The sequence below is a fragment of the Balearica regulorum genome, chromosome 20, assembly GCF_011004875.1.
Source record: "Balearica regulorum gibbericeps isolate bBalReg1 chromosome 20, bBalReg1.pri, whole genome shotgun sequence".
NCBI classification, from domain to species: Eukaryota; Metazoa; Chordata; class Aves; order Gruiformes; family Gruidae; genus Balearica; species Balearica regulorum.
This window is the reverse complement of record NC_046203.1, coordinates 12,802,559-12,825,978: the sequence shown is the minus strand read 5'-3', so window position 1 is coordinate 12,825,978 and position 23,420 is coordinate 12,802,559. Positions and strand designations below refer to the sequence as shown.

The following is a 23,420-nucleotide window of genomic DNA, read 5'->3' as shown; positions in this document are numbered from 1 at the left end:
GTGGATTCTTTGCCATGTGGAGGAGTAAATACAGCTGTATCTGAGCATGCGATGTTGAAAATCTTGTTTAATGGAAAGCCATGTGAAACAGAGGGGCCCCTGTCAGCCAGTACCATGGACCTTGCAAAACCACCAGTTTCCAAGACCTGCAGTGAGACTTCAGTTCTCAAAAAGCTCAGAGATGAGATGCTGTGGCCCCATCCATCTATTGAATTTTCTTCAAGCAAACAGGTCTGTATTTTTTCCTGAGCTGTGGCTTAAAGCCCAGAGCATGAGACTTCCAAGTCGTACAGCTGTGCAGCACTCCGCAGCTATGCCCATACCCATTTCTGTTTCTCAGGGAAAGCATAAGTGAACAGTACAGCTGGATGGGGCTGGGGTTTCTTTTGGTTTTCGTTCTCTTAGAGAGAAACCAAGGCAGCTCTTTATGCAGGACAGAATCACTGGCTGAAGAGATGGCCTTTCTGCAACATTTGACTTAAGCATCAGAAGTGTACCAATACACTGAAACACCAAACTGGATTACGGACCCTGCAAAGAATCACAGGGTTCTCAAAAGAACACTTTTCAAAGACGTGCAAAACTTCTGTTGTGCTGGGGGAGCACACAGTGGTGTTGAGATGGGCTGTGAAGCTCAGACTAATCTGACACAACATATTACGTTAAGGAAGTAAAAATAAATAAGCAATTAAAGTAACCTTTGCAAAAGAACAAGAAGCAGCAGTTAAGGTTTTACAAGATTATTTAGGTTTGTGCCATTTCACATGTGATATACGAGTCCAAAACCAGCATTTGTTCTCAAAGGTAGAGAGCTGAACAATCTTAACTTCAGATTTAAGAGGACAGGAAAGCCACACTTTGCAAAAAGATTCAGTTTTCCAGGAAGAATGAGGTAGAAAAGAAATCAGTTGGACCAACAGACTCAGCTAAAAGACACAAAGTGTGTTTGGGAAAGTGACAATTTATTCTTCTCGCCTTCCTTTAACTCATTATGAAACAGATTATTACTCTCAAGCCAATCATAAAACAAAAAAATTACAACAGACTCCCACAGTCCCATTTGTAGACGTGAGTATATTAAGACTGGTATAAGACTTCAACAACGGAAGATTTTTGGTGAGCATTTATATGTATTCCACTTTCTTAGAAATCTTTGTTTCCTCACTAGACTGCTGTATAGGTGAAATGCCAAACTCTGGAAGTTTTACAATCCATAGCAAAGTCATTACTCACAGGTTCAGTCAAAGCTACAATCAAAGGCACAAGGCCCAAGCAACACAAGTCAGGGCCTGGGTAGTCTCACTGAATTTTTATTTTTTTTTTATCTTCAGCTTTTAGCCAAAGCTCAGCTCCTCAGTAACATGAACCTGCTCCACAAACAAAAACATGGAAGGTGTTTCCTCCCACATTTCAACAGCATTTTCCTTCTTTGCTGTTACGTCAAAGAAAACAAAAGTCTTAGGAGCAAATCAGTTGTGCAGACAAAGGCTACAGGTACTGGATTCCACTGCACATGTGAGCAACTAATTTCCATGGTTCTTGGTGGCATGTGAACAGGAGGAACATTAACATTCTGCACTAACTTGTCATGTCTTGCAAATCCCAGGGTCCCTTTGATAACAGGAAAAGGTGCATTTAAATAATTTGTAAAATTTCTCCATTTCCATACACCATTATTAGTACATGGAATGATAAATATCCTTTAAAAGACTTAAATAGTGGTCCCAAGGATAACTTCTGACTCTAGCACACAGAACTGATCAGCGTAAGACAAATAAAGATGCATCTTACTTTACAAATCAAAGGTTACAAATACTATAAAATGCACATACCCCCCATAGCGACTGGGACATTAACTGTTACAGTCAGATTTAATTAGTTCCATTTAGCAGCCCCAGATTCAGAGGGGACTGTACCTCACTGTTAATGTGAGCGGAAAGGACGTTTTGGTGAGAACAACCTCTTTAAGAAATATGAACAAGCACATTTCTGAGAACTTATATGTGAATACAGGACTGTCCAAGTAGCTACAAAACCAAAAGGAAAAGCACCACAGAAAGCTGATTTCCAAATGCATGGTTTAAAATCTATTTACACATATAAAAATGAAAGATCCCAGGGTTCCCATAAGATTCTTAAAAAAAACTGGGTCTGCTTTGTCTTCAAGCAGCTGAGCAGATTTCATTAATTCTACTGGGATCAAGAATTGTTGTAATACATTTAGACTGTCTGCTCTCAATACTACTAACGACAATACTTCTACCCAAAGTACTCCTAAGGAACAAAAAAAGTGACAATCTCTCCACAGTCCAAAAAATGATGAATAACATGAACTTTGCTGTACAGTGTAAGCTTGGTTTGAATCAACGAACACCTTAAAATGCAATATCTGGACAGGAAGGGATGGCAGGAGGCTGACTTAGAATTATACTAATGTGCTCACAAGCTTTCCCAGTGCCCAACCTCAGAAAGCAGCTTTCAGTCAGAATACCTGAGTCTAACTGATGTAAATAATATATAAAATGCATATGTAGTTTCACTTGCGTTTCACATTATCTCCTGCATTCCTGCAGATAAGTTAAAAAACTGCAATACCTCTACAAAATTATATACCGCTTTGAGCCAAACCAGCAGCAAATTCTCTTCCATCATTCATTTCAACCACAGCTTGAACAGGTTGTTCAAAGTGCTCTATAAAACTAAGACACCGCACAACAGATGCTTTGCTGCCACTTCCTCCTTCTAACGTGATGCAGCATAGCTCCGTAGTTTGGAATGAGATCAGAGTATCAGTAGCAATACTGACAGCTTTGCTTCTACCTGGGACAACGTTACAGTTCTTTGTTTATTCCACGTACCACCTGAAACACTGTATGTTCATGTGAAGGAATGGCGCTGTAACAGAGTGTTTCAGTGAATCCAGAATAAACCAGAAACCTGTAGGATTATTCCTTCTCTCCAGGGACAATCCTGTGCTGTAAGACAACTTGCTGCATTCCTGATATTTAATGAGCCTTTAGTAAGACTGACATAAGTGAGTTCTGGTTCACCAGAGCCTCGTGAATGTCATGGTCCACACTACAATTATTCTCTGAACCTCATCACCAATACCAGGAAAAGCAGCTTAGTATGGCACAGTTTGTCCATCCCAGAACCAGGGATTAGATTTAAGACTGACATGACTTCTCCAAACCAGAGATGCTTTCCCAAAGGTTTTGTTTGTTTGTTTTAAGACAAAAAAGGTGCAATATAGCATCTCTCCTCAAACCCTGAAAAGTAAAGTGACTTGAAGATAAAAATGCCACCGTTGGAATGTCTGCTGGCACCCAGTCTATGCTGGCACCCAGATAGGGAGTGGATGAGCTTCTGTGTTAAACACGTATTTGTCAAGGTTGATTAAGTCAATGTCATCTGAAAACAGCAGAAACATGTATTTAAGTGTTTCCCCAAGGAAGAAGCTCTCCATCTTATCTCGTGGCTCTGGATTACTGGGATTCTGGACGTTGTTAATGGAAGTATAACCACCTGTAGGAACCTGTGCCAAAAAAAAGCGGAATTTTTATACATTTCAAAAAGTCAAAATAGTTTTCACTTCTTGACATCCTGATACACTTGGAGAAAATAAGTACTAAGAAACAGATCAGCATGTTTTTCATTTCATACTTGTTTCTCATTTACATATAAAACTTCAGTTATGAAAAAAATCTCACTGCATTTTAAAAGAAACCACAAGGATAAAATGAAGCACAGTGGCCATTTATGCTTAAGTTAAAGAGGTATGACAAAGAACATCCCTTTGAAGTTTCTGGACAAGCGTACAGAAAGTAACTAGTGCAATTTCTACACTAGAGTTAGTCAAAGCACCATACCTATTTTCTTAATAACAAACATGGATATTTAATGACCACTGGCATCTGGGCCACACTTTTACAGCACATCAGAGTGATATCTCCATGAGCACTGTCATCAGAATGAATACAGAAATGCCCCAACGCCCTATTAAAACATTAATGTCATTTTGTGGCAATTCCCCCCCCCCCCAACTTCAAAGGGTTCTTTCAATCCAGCCAGGTCTTTCTCAACTTCTGAATTCTAAAAACGATTGCAGTAGAGATTTTAACAGCTTCCAAGATGTAGAGACACTTTGTGAGTCTGAATTTTACCTTTTAATCAATGTAATACAAGTTATTTCCCTGAACATACTAAGTATTGTATCTCAAACTTTAAGGCACTGCATGAACTGAATTTTTCTGTGTGTTCTTATGAATTTCCCCACAGGTATTTGACGACTCTTGAAAAATAGTAGGTTTCCAGAGCTCTTGTTAGAGAGAAAGTGAATGAATAAAGTCCTGACAAAACAAGGTCATTATAAGCTGACCTTACCCGTGTGTACTTATTGAAGTTCTGCAAGATTTCCCAGCCCCAGTCTTGGTATTTCTTATCACCGGTGAATCTGTACATATAAAAAAGGCTTTCCACAGTTTCCGGTCGCAGTAAGTTGTGCCTGTCTGCAGGCTGCAAGAGAAAAAAAAAAAAGGCAAGAATAATTCAGACAGGGAATTTTATCAAGGACACATGCAGGAAGAAAATTAGTGATTCCCATCTCCATCTACCCCAAAGAGTTTATTATGTATAACACAGCTTCTAAATAAACTACTGGGTTAATTAAAAACAAAGGCTAGGGTACACCTAGAAAGCGAAGCAGCAAAAGAAAAGCTGCTCCACAACAGAGCACATCACTAATATCCGACTGGGAGTTTCAACAGCAGAACAGAGATACAGAAGAATCATCAAATTACAGTTCAGGCAAGCTAGCTGTTCACCTTGATTTCCACATCTTTCTGGCCCTTTTGTGCATGAAGATTGAAGTGCACGATCTCCGGACTCAGGCCTGTCTCTACTTGAGCATACATCTGGTAACAGGTTTCTATAAGGGCTTCAGCCAATTTCATATGATCAGCAGTCAATCCATTGTGAGCTCCCAGTGCCAAAGTACCAGGCAAAAAGCAAACCAAGTGATCCTGCAAGACAAGACAACTCTTACTGGGGAGGTATGCATGCCTGTGTGTCCCTATGCGCATGTCTTTATTATTATTATTATTCTCTTCTTCAAAATACATTTCAGGTACCCAGAACTTGAAGGTAACTTTTTAATAATCTGATCTAATCTAGCACGAGGCAGACAGCATTATTACAGAGACATCGTTAATTTGGAAGGTATACAAGCCTGTGTGTTTTTATGTCAAGTTTCTGAAAGAAAGGTCTGAAGTCAGGGCAAGGGGGAAGGGAGTGTCTTCTGGCTTATCAGAAGTGTACATTTCATACCAACTCGTGATGAGGGGGTGGGCAGAATCACCTCAAGGTGTCTCAATAGAGACAACTAAAGGGACAACATAAGGGACCAACTAATCATCTGAATTTAAACTTAAAATGGAATGGAGATGGGAGTCAGCCACAGAAAACAAAGCTTTGGAGAAGGAGGAGACGTCAGCTGAAGGAGATTTTCATCATTCTGAAATAATCATCTTAGCATTGTTGTAAGAGAGACAACATCTGCAGAGATCATTAGATCCACTGGTACAACTGGAAAACACAGATAAGCTTTCAAGCATATTTCTGCCTGAAAACTTGCCCCTTTCTTGCAACTTTGTTATTTGCGGTAACGCACAGCTATTACCCATCAGGTCTACAGAGCACCAAAGATGCCAAGAGCACCATTTTTCTAGAGAGTCTGGGCTACTGCTGGCTCCTGTTCCCACCACTAGCTCTCCTAGATTTATTCTCTTGTTTACAGCCATCTGAATGTCACAGATACCCAGCACCTGTACAAAACACCTTTGGCTCTTCGTGTAGGTATGGAAGAGGCACCTGAAGATGATCATGTGAAGAGCATTCCTGCTTGCTTTCCCCAAGACAAAGCAGCAGGACTGCAGGGACATTTCTTTCTTAGCTTTTACTTGCTACAGTAAACAATTGTTCAAAGGACAACAAGAGTATGTGTTAAGGCTACACATACATTAATAATATACCACTCATCTTAAAAAAAAAAAAAAGTCACACAAACATACAGTACTTGCACTTGCATGAGATCTTTAACTGAAAGGTCTTAAAATGCATTTTAAAGAGCATGGATGTACAAATTAAGAGCAGGGAGTTAAGATCAATTTTCCCTACAGCAAACAGCATACTGTTTTACTCAATAACCATGCACGTAGGAAAAGAAACAAATGTCATGAATGGACAGAACCCTCCAAAGTTATCAGATTTTTTTTCTTTTTTGATCCAGTAACACTGTATTAGATCTCCTGCTTCTTTTGAAGGTAAACCTGACAAGCCAGGTGTGCAAGTGTCTGCATATATTTTTGAATTATGGAAAATAAATAATACATAAAATAGGCACTGCCTCAAGTGTTTCAGACACTGGAATTTTATGACCGAAACAGGGGAAAAAAAAAGAAAAAGAAAAAGAAAATTTATCGCCAGCACCAAAATGTTCAGTGTTACAGGAATATAAACATATTTACTAGAGTAACTCAAAGAGAAGGCCCCTGGTTTGCACAGGTGAGAACTAGTTACTCAGTAATGCCATCACCCTGGATAGATATATATAGAGATATATATACACACACACACACACAGAGTCTTGGTGTTTTGTTTGTTTGGGTTTGTTTTTTTTCCTTTAGAGCAGATAAAGGGGAAAGACAGCACAGAAGGTTTGCATTTGCCTGTCTAAATGTTGGGGTTTTTCTTTTTTTTTGGTGGTGGTTTTTGTTTTCTTTTGGTGTTGCTTTTCTAAAACGCAGTTGTACTTCTTACCATCTTGGCACTGAAATGGCCATGAGCAAGCTCTCCTACAAAAGTAAGCTTCTTGGGTTGCGATCTCTGAAGAAGATGCTTTTTCACTCCTTCTATGGCTCTCATATAGTCTTCCAACAGTCTGTGAATTAAAATAATTCCCAGTTGGCTCACACACACACATTGAGAACACATTTAATCATAGTCGATATTCAGCACAATCAGCAAACGGTTTTGGAGATCATTATTTCAGTCTAAAGAACAATATTTAACCAAATGTGAAAACTGACAGGAAAAACCTCTACTTCAACCTTCTGCTCTGAAGCAGATTCAATTAGATCAGTTTGCCTGAGGGCTTATCCGAGCAATTTTTTTAGTATCTCCATCCAAGCATTTAGTAGTATCTCCATCCAAAGATGGAGATTCAATGACTTTGAGCAATCTTTTCCAATGTTTGACCACTCTTATTGTGAAACATTGTTTCACAGTATTTAATTGGAATTTCCCTTGTTTCAAAGTACTTTCATGTGGGAAAAACTGCTGAATACTTCCATTTTGAGGCTCACAAAATGCCATCATTCACGGTCCCAAAGACAACAGTTCTTCGTCTACAGCGAAGCATGGCTTGGAAAAAGCAGCAATGCAAACTTCTTTGTAGAGATGCACCTGCTCCGATATAAAGAAATGCCTCAGAGAGGCACATTGCTGCTCTGTATGCATTCAATCCCTTGACATGAACAAGTCCAACATAATTAGTTTATAAGCAGATAAAAACTGCTTGGATTTTTTGTCTTGTTTTGCAGGAAATCTTTTCCAACATCTCTAATTCCTCTGCTCCTTGCAAACATTCTCTTCCACTTATCCAGTGCAGATAAGAAAAACATACAAGACCTAAAGCAAAATTTACACAAACATCAAACTTCAGTCTCTTTTTTTCTAAGAAAAGTTATTCCTTATGGATTAAATCTCCCACCTCAAACATCTTCTAGGATTCACCTTTCCCTAACAAACCCAGAGAAAACACAGACATTGCTGGTGAAATGAAGCATGATCAGTATTTCAGAACTGTCTAATTATGCTCCATATCTACTGTAAAGACTTAATTCTCTTCTCCTGTCTGTAACACTCCTCACACCTGATGCGCTGAGGAAGAAAAGTTTTCTGATAAGGAGTTTTGAGACTAAGCCTAACTCTCACGCTGTTGTTACATCAAGTTACCACAAGTCCTCTTTCTTGCTTAGCTTGCTGTCCTGGTTTTTGGTTAGGATTAAACCACGACACTTGCTTTTGAAAACAGTGGTATTTTCAGTCAACTGTTGGGCACTTATGTTATTTTTCTTTAAACAACAAACTACAACAGCAAGTTTTACAGCTTACATAATTCTCACACCACTATAAGAAGTGGAAAGAACCTACTCGTTTTCTTTTTTCCCGCCCTGAATCCATTGCTTGAGCAAATACTCGTAGTAGCTGTCAGCTCTGGCTCCCAGAGTATAGACACCCAGGTGAGTGAACTGCCCGCTGTTGGTGTTTATGAACATAGGCACTAGTCCGTCATTTTTCCCTGAGAGAGTGTGAACATGCTTCATCACCTCATCTACTGCTTTCTAAAAGAAAGAAAATAGCGAACATAAAATACAGGTATAAATAATGCAGAAAACTGTGTCTAGTAACTTCAGGCTGATAACAAACGTTTAACTATTCTTCCTCAAAGTAACATCAGGGACATCAAGTTCAGCTCGTCCAATATATTAAATACAGGATTTCAAATGTTCTGAGTCTCAAAACATGATGTTCTGGGTACATTTCAGTACTCTGAAATAATTATAACTATTGCCCTTCCTTCAAGTAAGCCCACTCGAAAGCCTATGGCATAGGACTATGATTTGATTTACTCATATTTGCAAAATACAAGTCCAGCTGACATAACAACTACATGAATCACACAATAGCTAAAACTTATTTAATTAACTGCCCTCTTTAAAATTTGAGATGCGGATACAGTTTAAAACAACATTGCCAAACAAAAAGAGTGGAAAATATTCTTTTCTCTGGAATTACTTTTATTTCAACTAACTTTTCCTTATACTGTGACCTGCTGTCAGACGCTTATCCAATGAGTCACGTTTTAGTTCCTTGGATGGCAACTCCAGGGTTTTGCTCTTTGCATTTAGATAATGACATCAAGAAACCACACACACAATTCTAACAACATTAAGCACAGTTTCAGAGACCCTGTTTAGCTTAATTTTTTTTCAAAATATGATAACCTAGTGTCAAACAAAAATGTCAATGATAAAAACTAGGGAGTTGGGGGAGGGTGAGGATGCTCTTTGTTTTGGTTTTGTTGTGGCTTGGTTTGGTTTTTTTAAACCAAAAGCTGTTTCTGAGGGAGAAAAATAATTATTCACCTCCACAACTATTTTTTGGTACTTAAGAAAATAATTGCTATTACTTTTGTTTCTTTTCCTTCCCTCATCTAGAGTTTCACAACTCATTTAACGTCACTTAGAGACTACAGAGACTACATGTATTGATGGAGAGTCAGTGGTGGTGCTGTAGAGAGGTGGAAAAAGAGAAGAACATTGACCGAATCTTCCACACCTGGAATTTCTCATCTCCAGTGAGACGAGAGAGCTCCCTAAACTCCAGTTGAATACTGGTCACCTCTGCCACAGTGCTGTCAGATGTCCAGCGAGGTGGATGTGCAGTGCCCCGGCCAATGTTGACATCAGAATATGGTATCTTGGAGGGGGTCTTGAATGCTGGCATAAGCCTGTTCCCAATGTCTTTCTAAAGAAAACCCAAGAGCACAGGACAAAACAAGGAACAAAAAATTAAATATACACCCACTCACACACACCCCTTTAGATTTTCTTTCACCGAGCAGACAGAAAAAAAAAAGAAAATAGCAGCTTAGTTTTAGATGGTGCAAGAAAGCCCAGCATGAAAAAGGGTCATGGATTTATTCATAGTAACAACTACAGAGTTTCTACTTTGTTCCTAGTATTGCATGCCTCATTTGAGTCTGCAATCCCTACGCAACATGATGTAATTCCAAAGTAATTGACTGCATCTAGCTAATCTAAAAAGGTGGCTGATGCTGTCAAGACACACAGAAAGGGCAAACAAAAGACAACTATTACTCTTTTCCAAGCATTTATTTTCTCTTTTGTTTCATGAAATTTATTATGGTCAGCTCTTCATCAACAGAAGAACAGGCATATAAGAATACCTGATAAAGCACAGTGAGAGCAAACAGAAGTGCAGGCTTAAAGGATTAACAGCAAATCCCTTTCCCACCACTTTAACTATGAAAGTGTTAAAAACCAGCAACATTTAACTTTCTGTTGAATCCTCCCTCAACTTTGTCCCATATGGAATACATAATACGGTTTTATTTGTAAGACCAGTCACTCACAGCTTTTTCCAGGAAGAGGCTATCTCCCGAGAGATGGTAGGTGCTCAGCAAGCCCCCCAGGATACGGATAGTGCTCTCAAAGAGGTTCACATCCACATTTTTATCAAATACTAAATCGATTGCTACCCATTTTCTTGCTTCTTCAAACTCTGCAAAGTATAAAAGGTAGTTCAGTTATGAACTTCTGGCATGTTCCAACAACTAGACTAGAGACATTAGTACCACATATGTCCATGACAGTTACTTATATCTGTAAACAGAGATCGTAATTTTAGGTGGAAAACAAACTATGAACACATGCTGGGAGAAGTTTGACTACATTGGCTTAATTCTTATTCAGCATGCACCACAGATGCATACAGACAGAAATTCCCAGCAAAATAAAAAGTTCCTAATAGTCTAAAATAAAGAAGAAATTGAGGAATTTTTATTGAAATAGTCCAGAAATTGAGATGTTTTAAGTCCACCCATTTGGCCTATCAGACAATGTTACACCTCCACAAGAGCCTTCAGAACTTTTGAATTAAATCTTTTTAAACCAAAGCTGTTATCTACCAAGATAACAGATAACATTTGCAGTTAATAGCCATTAAGCCATTAGTCTAGCAATGTCCTGGGGACCACTTAACCCATAAAATCCTGACAGTCTTCAATTTTTTCCACAGAAACAAAAATGGTGGTTTATCACAATACTAATTCAAAAAGGATGTTAAAAAAAAAAAGCCAATTTAGATTCAGCTGTCAGTTTATCAGCAGCATCACTCAATGATTGCTTTTGCACAGGGTCTAAATCCATGGTGCATGTGAGTTAGCTTAGCCTTCAGTTAGGGCATGAGCTACCTCAAAGTATCTCACACGTTCCAGAAACTCCCGCTTGTGAGCGGGTGCAGAAACACAATCAGTTTCCCAGAAATGGAAGGTATTCCACAGGAGATTAAAGAAAAAGAATGTCTCTGTGTCCTCACAAGAAAAAACGTCTTGGATGCTGGGTAAGCTTAGAAGAAGCACAGAAAAAATCTCCCCTGTCAGATATTAGCACTATCTAGCAGTACAACAGATAAGGTAAGGTCCTCTTTCACAGAAGTGTTAGCTTTCATCAGCTCATAAGAAAGACTGGCAACCTCAAACAGAACTTTCATTTATACGGCATTTGTTATTCAGAAGAAACCCCAGGAGCTTTCTAAGGCAATCAGCAAAAGAACTGCTATAAAATATGAAGAAGCCTTCACCAAGAACCCATTTTTTACACATATAAATTACTAATAATTTATTTTAAAAACTCTATGCAGTTCACAATTAATGTTTTATGAAAAAAGCAGCACACTGTCAACTTGATGAAACTTCAAAGCAGCCTGCTCAGGCCTGCTGCCACCACATGACAGGGAGTTTTTGTTTGATTTAGTATTTTACACAAAATTCAAAGGCAGAAGAGCCAGAACCATGAAGACTTTCACTGCTTATTGTCCCCTTACTAGCAGCTCTGTTCTTCCTATCTTGACACAAAAAAATTGCATGACGGGTAAGTTTACAAAGGTGGCTATCTACCAAGGTTAAATAGTTCCAGAAATTTTTACCACTAAAAAAAAACCCTGCACCACAAAAAAAAAAACCCAAACCACCAAACAAAACAAAAAAACCCACCAAAACAACCACACAAAATAACTCTTAAATACTGATTAAGCAAGCTTTTTGCAACAGAATTGCAGAATTTTTTTGTTAGAAAACTTTCAAACATTTTAAAAACTAATATAGTCACTTCCAGAATAACTGTGAAAAAATACAGACAGCAGATCCATTCAGGAAGGAGGTATTGAACACTTCCGTTCTCCACCCATTGATTTCTTACAGAAACAACCTTCTTAACTCCAGATATGAAACACCGATACTAGGTGTGATGAAACACAATCTAGGAGTGTTCAGGCTAACTCCCTAAGACTGTCGGGTCGAAAGCCTACAGTGGCTGTATAATGGCACAAAGGTAGCACTAGGGCTTTAGTACAGAAACAAAAATCGGAAGGCTTACTAATCCCTTCCCCAGTTTCTAGCAGACATATCCATTGTTATATGTAATAGCAGAATATTCCAGGAAAAATGGTGTCCTTTAATATAGTTGGGATTTTGTAATATTTATCCTTATACATATTGGTTTTATAAATATATACACATGTATTTACCCTCACAGGAAAACTAAACTTATTGACCACACATAATAAATGTTCCCCTCAGAGATTCTTGAACATGTACTGCCTGAATAGAAAATAAGGAATTGTTTTAGAGGGAAAAAAATGGAGGAGAAAAAAAAAAATTACCTTCTTTTAAGCCTAAAATCCACATGGTATCCAAGGCGTCAATTAAGGTAAGCCCAAGTCCAAACCACTCACTGTAGGATTTGGACAAAGGCTTCAGCTCATCATGGCCCCAGGCAAAATCCTTGTATCCTTTCCATGCATGGCGGAATGCTTCTATCACAGCCATCTGACGTTCGTTTATGGGCACTGCAAAAGGAAAACAGCACCTTGCTCAATACTCCTGCAGGGGAGTTATGCAGCTAAAATGAACAGCATTTTGATGCATTCTACCCAAAGTAAACTTTCTTCCAAACTAAATGATCAGTGTAATGGAAAACATCCTCAGATTATTGTTTTCAGTACAGCCTTTCCTGTGCGGAATAACCAGTCAGGGTTTCTGGCCAGCAATTCAGTCAAATGGAAATGGCGATTTCTCCTTGGCAAAAAAAAAAGTCATTTCTGCAAATAAAACATTAAAACAATCACATGCACAGTTGTTAGGTGAGTATCACTAAAGTTCAAAGACCAGAAAGTCAGGAAATACCAGGATTAAGATTGCTTAACCAACTGTAATTCAGCTGCTGAATGTATATGCTTAATAATATGATTCTTGGTTGATTTACCACACAGCATATTTTCCTACATCTTCCCTGTCTTATTCATTGCTTTCTGCTAAATGTAAAATCAGTTATACAAAATTATCTCTCTTGAACTTTTCATTTAATACAAAAAAGGAAGAAAATTTACATTTCCCGTCTTGGGCAAAGCCATATCTTTTTTCATGGTTCAACTGAAATTTTTGTTCACAATTTGCCATAAAGTTGAGCTTGTGTTACACATTCAACATGAAAAATTTCAAGCCTGTTAGCTGAAAATTTGCAAAATTATAAACAAAGATTTCTAGAGTGGGAAACACCAAGCAGCATAACTAAACCCTGTGGTGGGTTGACCCTGGCTGAGGGCCAGGTGCCCACCAGAGCCGCTCTATCACTCCCCTCTTTCATTAGACAGGGGAGAAAAGGTACAATGAAAAAAAAACTTATGGGTCGAGATAAGGACAGGGAGAGCTCATTCTCTAATTATCCTCACGAGCAAAACAGACTAAACTGAGAGAGGAAATTCATCTAATTTATCACTAAGCAAAACAGAGTAGAGGAATAAGAAATAAAACCAAATCTGAAAACACCTCCCCCCACCCCTCCCATCTTCCCAGGCTCAACCTCACTCCCGGCTTCAACCTCCTCCCCCCTCAGCGGCACAGGGGGACGGGGAGTGGGGGTTGCGGTCAGTGCAGCGCACGTTGTTTCTGCCTCTTCTTCATCCTCGGGGGGAGGACTCCTCTCATCGTTCCCTTGCTCCAGCATGGAGTCCCTCTCACGGGAGACAGTCCTTCACCAACTTCTCCAACGTGAGTCTCTCCCACGGGGTGCAGACCTTCAGGAGCAGACTGCTCCAGCGTAGGTCCCCCACGGGGTCACAAGTCCTGCCAGCAAACCTGCTCCGGCGTGGGCTCCTCTCTCCACTGGGCCACAGGTCCTGCCAGGAGCTTGCTCCAGCGTGGGCTTCCCATGGGCCACAGCCTCCTTCAGGTGCCTCCACCTGCTCCGGCGTGGGGTCCTCCACGGGCTGCAGGTGGAATCGCTACACCCCCTCATCCTTCCGCCATGGGCTGCAGGGGGACAGCCTGCCTCACCATGGTCTTCACCATGGGCTGCAGGGGGATCTCTGCTCCGGCACCTGGAGCACCTCCTCCCCCTCCTTCTGCACTGACCTTGGTGTCTGCAGAGTTTCTTACATCTTCTCACTCCTCTCTCTGGCTGCAAAAGCTCTCTCTAACTGTTTTTTCTCTTTCTTAAATATGTTATCACAGAGGTGCTGATTGGCTTGGCCTTGGCCAGTGGCGGGTCCCTCTTGGAGCCGGCTGGCATTGGCTCTATCAGACACAGGGGAAGCTTCTGGCAGCTTCTCACAGAAGCCACCCCTGTAGCCCCCCCGCTACCAAAACCTTGCCACACAAAACCAACACAACCCATATATACTAAGCTAGCAAAAGCCAAATATATCACACTGTAATATGCTACATTTATCATATCAGAACTTCCTCTCATGAACCCAGAAAGCAGAACAACAGGCTCTTTACTCCACAAGGACAGCTGCAAAAACAACTTCTACAGCTTTATGGTGAGCCTTAAAAATAGTTCAGTTTAATTCAGGGAGGAAGTCACTCTCCCTGTATTTGCAAAACAAAAGGAAAACCACTGCTGGAAAAGGAAGCTGTCCTTTTCAAGCCCTCTCCAGACTATCCTTTCCTGGAAGAATGGCAATGTCTGCCTCCTCCCAGAGGCTATATTTCAAAGATTTATCACTAAAATTTATTTTCAAATTCTGAAGGCTAATAACCTTGAAGGCTGTCATGGTGGAATAAGGACACTGAAGGCTTGGATGTTCTAGGTAAATAATATTTCCTACACTTTTTAATTTAGTTTAATTAAAATAAATAAAATAGATGTGTGTGGGGAGGTGTGCTGGTTTTGGCTGGGATAGAGTTAATTTTCTTCACAGTAGCTGGTAGAGGGCTGTAGAGGGCTGGTAGAGGATTTGTGCTGAAAACAGTATGGATATCACAGGCATGTTTTAGTTACTGCTAAGCAGTGCTTATACAGCGTCAAGGCCTTTTCTGCTCCTCACCCCACCCCACAAACGAGTAGGCTGGGGGTGCACAAGAAGCCAGGAGGAGACACAGCCAGGACAGCTGACCCCAATGACCAAAGGGATATTCCATACCATATGATGTCATGCCCATCATATAAAGCTGGGGAAAGAAGAAGGAAGAAGAGGACATTCAGAGCAATGGCATTTGTCTTCCCAAGTAACCGTTACGTGTGATGGAGCCCTGCTTTCCTGGGGACGGCTGAACACCTGCCTGCCAATGGAAAGTTGGGAATGAATTCCTTGGATTGCTTTGCTTGTGCGTGCAGCTTTTGCTTTACCTATTAAACTGTCTACCTCAACCCACAAGTTTTCTCACTTTCACTCTTCCGATTCTCTTCCCCATCCGGCTGTGGGGGGAGCGATCGAGTAGCTGCGTGGGGCTTAGTTGCCAGCTGGTGTAAAACCATGAGAGGAGGAATTGCAGAACCTCAACCACCAAAGTGAACAGAAATAAAGGTACCATTAACTGTACTATTTACCTGGCTCCTTCTGGTCTTCAGCTTCCACAGATGAAGGTTTTTCTGGTTCCTTTATTTTACTAGACGGAGGTTCAGTGCTTTGGTCAGGTTCTATCACTGCTCCTCTCCAGCTGAAAATACAAAGGATTGTGATTAAGACTTAATTTGATCACAGAAAGTCATGCAAATGAATAAAGTCTTATCTCTGCATTTCCTTTTTCTCACAATACTTTGGTAAAACAGGAGTTGGATTTCCTATCAAGGATCAAAACAACTACGTTGTCCACTAGGTAATTTTTCTGTTCAAAGAAAGTAATTTGCATCAGAGAAATTTTACTGGATTAAAAAAGTGTGTCTTACAGACTCTTGAAATTTTGTTAAATCTCTCAGCAATGGAATTTAATAAAGAAATTCTAAAAAGAATTAAGACACCTGAGAATGCTGCATTAGAAGTATTTTGTTACCTACCAGTTTTGAAATAATCACAGGAGCCACTAACACTACATAGTGCCACACAAACGATGATCATCAGAAAATCGTGAATAAGCACATAGGACTAGCCACTTAAAGTACTTGCTTTACTACCAAGAGGTTCACAAACCTTCCCTACAAACACAGATGCATAAATCAGTTTTGACAGGTTTTTATTAACAATCTCCTGAAGGAGAAGTCTTTCAGAATGGACTTTAAGTCAAGCCAAACTCACATCAAGCTCAATCAATCGTGACCATGCTGTTTAATATATAGATATGTTGCCTTTGAGTTCATGATACGCTTCCTAAGGGAACCAGGTTTACAGGACCTTTAAAGTTTATATTGTTTACAGTCAGCATACCTTATGACTTACATAAATCCCATAATTTCATTTCTTACTTTCATTCTTTAAATTTGTAACAAGTCTTCACTATGTTTTCACTGCTCTCCTAAGTTTTCCTGTTACCACCTGTTTAACTCTGAGTTATAGCATAAGTGGAAGCACAAGAATGAAAGACTTCAAGCATTATAAGAGATTTCAGATAATATCAACAGCCAAAATGCTGATGCAGGCACAGTTCTGATACTATGATCAGCTCAGCTGTGCCGGTGCTGAAAATGACACAAACATATAAAAAAAAACAAAGTCTAGTGTTCCAAATCTTAAGAACCTCTGCTGAACTTATAGTAGTCTTTTCTATATCCAAGTTACATCCCTTCAGTTTTTCCCAAATCAAAAGATTTCAATCAAAAATATCTTAAGGAATAATGTGCTATAATCATAGCAGCACAGACGCTCTGTAAAACATGTTACTATATCTGCATAAGGGGGTCTTTGAACTGTATGATTAACCTTTTGTAAGAAAGAGGTAAGCATATCTTGTACAGTTACATGCACACACCTACATATACATCTGCAACTTCTGCCAGTTCAACTTGGGCTTACTGTGTTTCGTGGCATCATACCACTGACACTGCTATAATTTTCTAAGTCTGGCCCAGGTCAAAGACAATTGTCACAGTATTATTGTATTGATACTGGTACATCAATATTTACTACAAAACAAACAGCAAAAACCTGCAGACACTGAGAAGTCTCATGGGCATAAAGAGTGTCTAAGTGCATAAGAAACACAGACAGCCTTGTAGAGCTCCAAATCCTCTGCAGTTCTATGACGCAAACAGTAAAAACAGAAAATCTGCACATTCACCGAAATTAAATACAGCAGCCTAGCAATATCAACAGCTGTCAGGCCAGACCTAGAACAAGTATATGTAAGGAAAGAAAGCAACCTCAGACACAGACAACAAAAAGCCCTTACAATTTTCACTCCATCATGCAATGGATCTTGGGGGTGGTGGTGGTGAGGAGGGGATCGCTGTAACTTGCTGGAAACATTACTACCTGATTACAGATTTCTCTGTTTTCTCTTCTCTGTCAGCCTGGACTGGCTCTTCTACAACCCTGCTGGTATCATGTTGGGTCTTCAGCCTCACATCCCTCCGTGGTGGCTTGATCTGAAGATTAGAAGGACCACGCCGAGCATGAGGCAGTTTTGGCGGCTTCTGAGAATATAAGAGGGGGAAAAAAAAAAAAGTGCTTGGTATGTTGCAGGGATGGTAACATTTCGAACTGTAAATCAACAGTATTCCAGTGTTAAATATAACTTCAGATAAATATTACTTTGATATCACATCAGCATGCAATTTCTGCCCCGAATGGAAGCTATGTTGAAGACCTTGGGTTTTTGTTTGTTTTAAACTTTTGGTAAAATTATCCAGTTCTTAAGTTTACACTGATAAATTACCTTTAAACTACCTCTACTGCTACCAGGTATTAATTTAACACATGGCACTGCCAAAGAATTGTAAAGATATTTAATTCAATTTTACTAGGCACAGTAAATTTTTATTACAATTAGCAAAAAGTATGCAAAAAAAAATTTTACAAAATACCAGTGTTAGATAATACCATGAATTACTATACAGTAATACATGTATATTTATGCACAACGAAGGAAAGATTTAATACGAAATTTCATATTCATTAACTGGAAATCCCAAAATACATGAAGTAAATACATGAAGAGCAACACAGTAATCAGTATTCCTCCACTCCGCTAATACACACAATCAGTTCCTTTTTCTTTCCCATCACATTGCCCACAAATGTAAGCCTTCAAAACCTGCTAACATCTGTTCTGTTTGCTGCTATTTTTCAAGCTACCAAAAAAGTTATTCCAATTCAGTGTGACACTGTCTGTATTCTACATCTCATATTCAACCACAAGTCTATTTAGGCTCCTCACAACAGCAAGACTGACGTCCAGAGCACTCCAAGTCCAAACAAATTAATCATAGTGGGAAAGTGAAGCCTCAAGTAAGAAGAGGTCACTGTGACCTACAGTCCTGGCACTCTTAGTTTTAAGAGTGATTAAGAAATAGTATACCGAACACTTAAATAAAAAAGCTAAAGACAAGAAATACTACACCAAAGCCCTTCCTGAGAGGGGGGCATTCCACCCAGAGCAGACTTCTATTACAAGTTATAACTCCTTTCTCCTTAACAACTGTTAGAACCAAGCACTATTTGGAGCTTTCACAAATTCTTTGGTAGCTTTATAAAATTCATTTCTTCTCATAGTACCTGCGGTGAAAGCTCTGGGTAGTCTCCAAGATTGGCGTCTGCTTTCTGGGGTGCTGGTAGAACGACTGGATTTGCCAGCTTTAATCCAGGAATTTCTGGTTCTGTTCTCTGATCATCCAAGGATTTGTTTGTTAGACCTAGACACACAAAACTGCTCAGCACAAGGAATCAACAGTTTAGGCTCCAGCTAGAAATTTGTAACTGCATTCAAATACTAGATGAACCTCCAAAAAGTGTTTCCCTTCACAAAACATTGATAAACACACCTAATTATTAGCTACAAAATGTCTTTTGGTATTAACACTCTCCTTAATATACAAGGAGGATGCTAAAAGGCACATGCTTTTTTTTAATTGCTATTCTTTTAGCTTCTCAATACAGACAGTAAGAGAATACCAAAGGTAAATGTGCCTTTGTATTGTAGAAAAACTTGGAATTTCTAATCTGATGGACAATCAAAACCAAGAGAGGATTATCTTATTCTACTGTTTAGGTTCAGGTTACCAATATCTACACACAAACATAACAAAAAAAACCCCCACCCCCAAAAAAAACCCAAAACCAAACCCAACACTCACAGCCTCCAAATCAACTAAAACAAAACGTTGCTCTAGTAAAGATAAACAATGAAAAGGTATATGAAAAATATTTCTGATTAAGCAGAAATAAGTCATTGAAACATGTCACATAAAATCATCTCACGACTGCACTTTAATGGATACACCCAGTCATTATCAATAAAAACTAAAGCTAGTTATAAGAACTACAATAGTCTCTTAAACAGAACATCACATTCCAATAATTCTGAGTTATACAGAACACATACTTTTCCACGGTTCCCCCATGCTTGCATATGAAATGACTCCACAGACCGCCAAGAAGGCAAACAGGAAGAGAATTACGCTCCGCTGTAGTCGAGACAGCTGCTTCCATTTCTTTAGGAGAGAAAATAAGTCAGAGGAAGAATATTTAGCATGACATTAAGAGCCTACTCGGTCAAAAATAAACTCTGATTGGTTGATTCGGAGCAAGAAACACAAAACTGAGTAGGTTTAATTTTACCGTCTGTTTCCAACTGCAGACATCCATTGCTTACATTCTTTGATGACAGAGAAAATAGAAATATAGCATGCTAGCATATGGCACAGCAGGCTCAGAGAAACACCAGAGCTACTTGCTGCAAGAACCTCAGAGACTGCCTAGTGCCGAGATTCCCAGAGAGCATCACCCAGAGAGCACACCTACAGTGTACTTTCATCACAACCTGCGCTGGCTGACCTGTGCATCTGCCCAGATGTCAACTGGGAAATAAAGCAAAAGCCTCTTTCCTCCCTTCCGGCTGGGGAGGTACTACAGAACACACATGGAAAACAAGAAACAGAAGAAAGTGATAGGAAAACTAAAAACATTACTGCAACAAAGAAGAAAGGCTCAACATCAGCTAAGCACCAGTCACTGGACAAGAAAGGCATCCTGCCTCTGACAAACATACGTGGGACTGTCACACAGAACAGGTCCTGCCACCACAAATAAAGTCACCAACCCGCAGCGACAGGAAAATGAAGTGAACCAACAGAACAACGAACAAGACAAAAATCACAATGTTTTCAAGTTTAGTCCTGGGCAAAAATGTGTTTTTAAAAATGAAGTATATACAACAAAAATCACTAAAAGTCAGAGGACAAATGCTACATTCACCTCAGAGATAAGTTTCCTCCATTTAGAGAGAAAGCAGATAGAGTTAAACATTAACTTCGTTAGTTTTGTAACTCCTATCAAAATTCACCAGAGCAGCATTTTGCTTCTAATTAATGGTTTTGGCATACAGAGAGGGTGCTTCAGTGCCAATGCTACACTTGGGAACAACCCACAGTTTCCTACAAACCATTCTACACCCCACAGCACTTCCCGTAGTCCTCATTCTCTACCAGAGGCCGCAGTAACTTCAGTGAAGAACTGCCAATGTGCTTACATTGCTGAGCCCCAGAGCACACATTTCCTGTTCTTCTCCCACACTGCTGACAGTACAGTAACCCTGTACTGCAATCCAGTACACCCTTCCCTACGCACACCGCAAGATGCTGATCCCGCTCCTTCACCTTCAGCTCCACCTGCACGGCCAGCTGTATCATCACCTCCCAGTTGCAGAAGGGTGCATGAAACCCAGCAACCCTGTGTTTCCTCAGGGCAGGATGGGAAAAGAGGCACTGACTGTAGGATGGGTAGGATTGAGGTACAAGAATATGCGAGGGCATTCACAACCTTACTTGTTTTTTCTGACAAAGAATAAGAAGAAGGATGAAACATCTAGTGCCCTATCCCCACATTTCCCTACTTGCTAATATGAGAGAAGCTGCCATATTGTGTCCCTAAACAAGTTTTTCATACACTTCATCTGACCACCTGTAAAGCCTCTATAGGTCGCTATACCTCCTCTCCTATCTGCAACAACCCTGCCTCTCCAGCCCAAGACTCCCACTCCCAGTAAAGCTGCCTGCCCACTCCGTACCCCCAAGCAGACGCAGCTCTGCCAGAGACCCCTCTTTTCACACTCAGCCTTCCCACAAAAAGCACAATGGTTCCCTTCACTCTCCTAGGGCAGAGGACAGGGATGCCCCTTCAAGCCCTAAAACAGCGGGCAAAGACACCAAAGCCAAATCTCCCCCCACCTCCATTCCTGCCCAGAGAGCACAGTGTTGCCCCCCCAAATGCAGAGGGTAGGATTCCCTTCAAGTGCACACCCTATCCCCCCGCCCCAGCTTTGTTCACAAAAATTAAGATATGACTTAGAGCACTCTCAGCCACCCTGCACTCTACAAACCTCTAACCAGGGGGAGAGCTGCCACCTGAACACTTCTCAGAGCCCCCGGCCCGGGGCCACCCCTCCCCAAAGCCCAGGGCATCCCCATCGTCAGATGCCCACAGCTTAGATCCCCTCCCCAGCTCGGAATGAGGCGTCCCGAGCCAAGACCCCCAACCCACAGCTGCACCCAAGCCCAGGGCCACCACTCACCGCCCGCTCCCTACAGCCCGGCCCTCCCCAGTCCAACAGGGCTTCCCCCGTTATCAGGTGCCTCCTGCACCCAGCTCGGGGGTACCCGCCACTACCGTACAGCTCCCCACCCGCTCCAGGCCGGGTCCTCCCCTAACGGCCCGGAGCCCCCCGCTGCTCGGGTCTCCTCACGGCCCGGAGCCCGCCCTCACCCGCCAGCAGGAGCGCCGCCTCCAGGCCTTGCTGTTATTGTAGCCGCCGGCCCCCACCGCCTCCTCCGGGCTGAGGGTGACGGAGATGAAGTCCCGTCGCGGCGGCGAGGAGGAGGAGGCGGTGGTGGCAGCAGCAGCCGAGTACATGGCGGCGCCTCAGAGGCCGCAGTCCACCCGCCCACCACCCTGCGCGCCCGCCGCCATGATCCCACGCCTCCCTGCACAGAGCGCGACGGAACAGCTGCTTCCGGGTGCCGCTCTAGCCGAGAGCACTTCCGGGACTCTATGGCGCCCCTAGCAACAACCGCGCCGCGCACTAGCAACGGCAGCCACAGGGCGCGCCCGCTCCGCCGCGGGAAGGCAGGGCCTCTGGCGCCCTCAGCGCGGGCGGCGGGAGCATGGAGCCTCCGGGCGGGCGGGGCGGCGGCAGCCGCGGCTCTCACCGCCTCACGCAGTGCTGGTGCCGCAGGGGGCCCGCGCCGCCCACCCGCGACACCCGCCGCGGGGACACGGAGCTGTCGGCGTGGGCTTCTTCCGAGCCAGAGCGAAGGCGCCAGTCATCCTGGCACGGGCAGAGGGCTGGTGGTGTCCTGGGGCTGAGCGTCTCTCGCTGTCTCCCCTGGCTGCCCCTCGTTCTACCAGCTCTCACCGTGGAGCCAAGCCCTGCCCGGCAAGGACTTCAGCTACCTGGGTGGGAAATGAGATGTCAGGAGAGGCTGGGAGCCCTCATTTTTCTTCTCTGTTGTGAGATTACAATACAGAGAACAGTCAGAAAAATACTGGTGTGAAAGAAACATGAATGAAAATGGGCATGTGGGAGGTCATCAGGAAAAACAATGCAATGACAATTAACAGAAGGGTCTGCACACGCCTATCAGTTGAGCTCAGGAAGGCGCAGCTCCCATCCCGCTTGGAGAACCGCACTGGAAAAGCCCCAGCCACCACTGCTGCTCCTGCAAGCACACAGCAAAGGAAAACCCCAACTGCTGACTCCCAGAGGATGGAGAAGAGCTCTCTAATGTCATTATCACCTGCCAGTGAGAACCCCAGAGACACATTTGACAGCCAGCATCCTTCATCCTCTGCATCAGATGCCCATAGTCCTGGGCAGACAGCGTGAGAACACAGGCCTGGGAGCAGACAACTGAAATCAGTGAGACTATGTGTGTGAGTAGGTGAAAAGCAACTTAAAACAGTTTGTATAAAAAAACCTCGTCCATAAGATCTGGCACTGAATTTTGGTACTCAGCAGGATCCACTTGTCTGACTCAATTCCTTCCCTCACTGGCTTCTCCACAGACCACCACCCCTTCATCACTCCCTGTGCCTATAGTTTGCTGCTTCTTCGCTGGGGACGAGGAGGGAGGTTATCAGTGGGCATAGGGGAATAGGGAAGAGTGCTGTTTCATCATGTACACATT

The 23,420-nt window shown here is 41.8% G+C and overlaps 1 protein-coding gene across 1 annotated transcript; it reads right to left on the bottom strand.

Annotated features, from left to right (window-relative positions):
- Positions 1-941: 941 nt before the first annotated feature.
- On the bottom strand, positions 942-22,491 carry MAN1B1 (mannosidase alpha class 1B member 1). The gene is made up of 13 exons (XM_075772534.1): positions 22,000-22,491; positions 19,622-19,730; positions 18,796-18,932; positions 17,554-17,714; positions 15,696-15,805; positions 12,526-12,711; positions 10,217-10,365; positions 9,400-9,588; positions 8,212-8,402; positions 6,817-6,937; positions 4,824-5,021; positions 4,384-4,515; positions 942-3,535 (listed from the first exon to the last, which is right to left on the bottom strand). The coding sequence occupies exons 1-13, from the start codon at positions 22,144-22,146 to the stop codon at positions 3,332-3,334; spliced, it is 2,034 nt and encodes a 677-aa protein (XP_075628649.1). The 5' UTR covers positions 22,147-22,491; the 3' UTR covers positions 942-3,331.
- Positions 22,492-23,420: the final 929 nt, after the last annotated feature.